Genomic DNA, 2,500 nt, shown 5'->3' with positions numbered 1-2,500 from the left:
GACGTGTAACGACGTGTAACAAAATGTAACAAAATGTAACGACCTGTAACAACGTGTAACGACATGTAACGACGTGTAACAAAGTGTAACAAAGTGTAACGACGTGTGACAAAATGTAATAAGGTGTAACGACATGCAACAACGTGTAACAATGTGTAACAACGTGTAACGACGTGTAACAATGTGCAACAATGTGTAATTACGTGTAACGACGTGTAACAAAATGTAATAACGTGTAACGACATGCAACAACGTGTAACAAAGTGTAATAACGTGTAACGACGTGTAACAACGTGTAACAAAGTGTAATAACGTGTAACGACATGCAACAAAGTGTAACGAAGTGTAACAAAGTGTAATGACGTGTAACAAAATGTAATAACGTGTAACGACGTGTAACAAAATGTAATAACGTGTAACGACATGTAACGACATGTGACGACATGTAACAAACTGTAACGACGTGTAACAAAGTGTAACGACGTGTAACAACGTGTAACGACATGTAACGACGTGTGACGACATGTAACGAAGTGTAACAACGTGTAACAAAGTGTAACGACGTGTAACAACGTGTAACAAAGTGTAACGATGTGTAACGACGTGTAACGAAGTGTAAAGAAGTGTAACATATTGTAATAAACTGTAACAAAGTGTAACGATGTGTAACGAAGTGTAAAGAAGTGTAACATATTGTAATAAACTGTAACAAAGTGTAAAGAAGTGTAACATATTGTAATTAACTGTAACGAACTGAAACAAAGTCGGGTAACGAGATTAGCTCGACTACAGAAGCGGATCGACAGGATTAGACTGAGAACGGCAATAAAAAAAAACGCACATTTATCCACAGTAACAATCTTTTTATTCAGGAATTGTTCCGTTTTATGAGATATTCCTGCACTATGACATGGTACACATGTGACATGACATGGTACACATATAGAGAACGTTGTAATTACCACTGAAGTGTTTATACGACAGGGAAAAAGGAGAAGAGAAAAAACCCCTGGAGATGAACTGGTAGCAGCTACAGCAGTGTCGAGCAAAGCAGTGTGTAGAAACGTGTGGTGTGTTTAATAGTCTGCGAAGCCCTAAAACAAGCCCAGAATCCACCCCGAGACTGGACTAGTCCAATCAGGTCCAGTGTGGTAGTGAGCTAAATGTGTGTGTTTGCTTCCTGGTGGACAGAAAGACGTGAGCACGAACGGAAGCAGATGGACGGACTGATCTCCAGGTCGATCGAGGAGAGAGATAGATGGATCCCTCCTCAGCATGCCGAGCTGGAGGCCTGTTTCTGCTGCTGTATTTTTCCCGTGCGAGCTGTGAGAGGACATGAACATCCTCTGCAGTGTTATTGTGTTTTACGCAGTACGAGAATTATTTTTAATCCAGTGAACAGGGATCACACTCAGCCTCGAGGGCAGATCCACTTCGATCGCCCTACTTCTGTTTTAGTAACAGCAGGTTGCTTTAAATAAATAAATAAAGTTCAGTGTACAAACAGCACTTAAAACTACACGCTGTTGCTCTACAGCATTACAGTGTTACGCCTGACTTTCCTCTGAAAAACGTCTACATCAACCTGTAGAAGAAAAGTTCAAATAAATTAATAAACATATAAAGAGACATTTTTCTCTTCCAGATGTGGAGCGAGTGCTTCCCATGAAACAAGGAGAAAAGTGGAGGATGAAGTGAAAGGAACATCACTTGTGGGTGGATGCTGGTGGATGAACATGTCGTGCTACGCGGATCGCCGATAACATCAGACTCCGCCCCTTTCCTGTCTTCTCTTTTCTCCTCTCGTCTGCTACTACCAGAGGAAAAGATGTGACCCAAGGCCTCCCTCGTTCCTGCACACTCCTTTAGTCTCCTCCCTCGCTCAAACTCTGTCCTTTGGAGACATTATTGTCCAGACAGTGATGGATGTACAACCCGACAGCCCAAAGCATGTTAAAAAGTCCACAAGTCAAAAGCTGGAGGATCAAAAAAAGGTAAAATGTTGTTCTCTTCTTCTTCTTCCTCACGCTGAAGCTGCGGACGGATTTGTCTCTTCGTTTATCTTCCTCTATCCTGTCATTGTCTTTCTCTTCTTTAGTGTTGCTTTCATGATCAAGCTGAAGGTCTTAACTTAACTGCAGGACTGTAACATTTGGCCGGGGGGTGGGGCATGGGGCTCCTGGCTGGGATTTCACTATAGACTTAGTCCTTTTTTTTAAAGAGGTGTGGTTTAAAACAATAAAGAACAGAAGGCAGATGTTCAAAATGAATGTAAAGTTGATTGTGATGTTACTCCATGTTGCTCCATGAGGAGTTTAAAGCTAGATTGTGTAGAACTTCAGCAGGTTGCTCATAACTGTGACGTGTAAAGTGATCACAGATCCTTGCCTGTTGCACAGACCGACCGGTTTTACCATCTCGCATCAACAAGAAGTAACAATTTGCAATTTACATTTACAATTTCTGATGCCGATAATCTCCTTGCCGACTAAACTGATCA

The 2,500-nt window shown here is 41.6% G+C and overlaps 1 protein-coding gene across 4 annotated transcripts in view; it reads left to right on the top strand.

Annotated features, from left to right (window-relative positions):
- The window catches only part of nav3 (neuron navigator 3), a 175,244-nt gene that overhangs the window by 22,081 nt on the left and 150,663 nt on the right, over positions 1-2,500 (top strand). For all 4 annotated transcript variants that reach the window (XM_047803938.1, XM_047803936.1, XM_047803939.1 and 1 more), the window contains exon 2: positions 1,646-1,994. In XM_047803938.1, coding sequence (XP_047659894.1) covers positions 1,923-1,994 — 72 coding nt within the window. In that variant the 5' untranslated portion in view covers positions 1,646-1,922. The remainder of the gene's footprint in view (positions 1-1,645; positions 1,995-2,500) is intronic.

The sequence above is a fragment of the Tachysurus fulvidraco genome, chromosome 19 (genome assembly GCF_022655615.1).
Source record: "Tachysurus fulvidraco isolate hzauxx_2018 chromosome 19, HZAU_PFXX_2.0, whole genome shotgun sequence".
NCBI lineage: Eukaryota > Metazoa > Chordata > Actinopteri > Siluriformes > Bagridae > Tachysurus > Tachysurus fulvidraco.
This window is presented reverse-complemented; position numbering and strand designations above follow the sequence as displayed.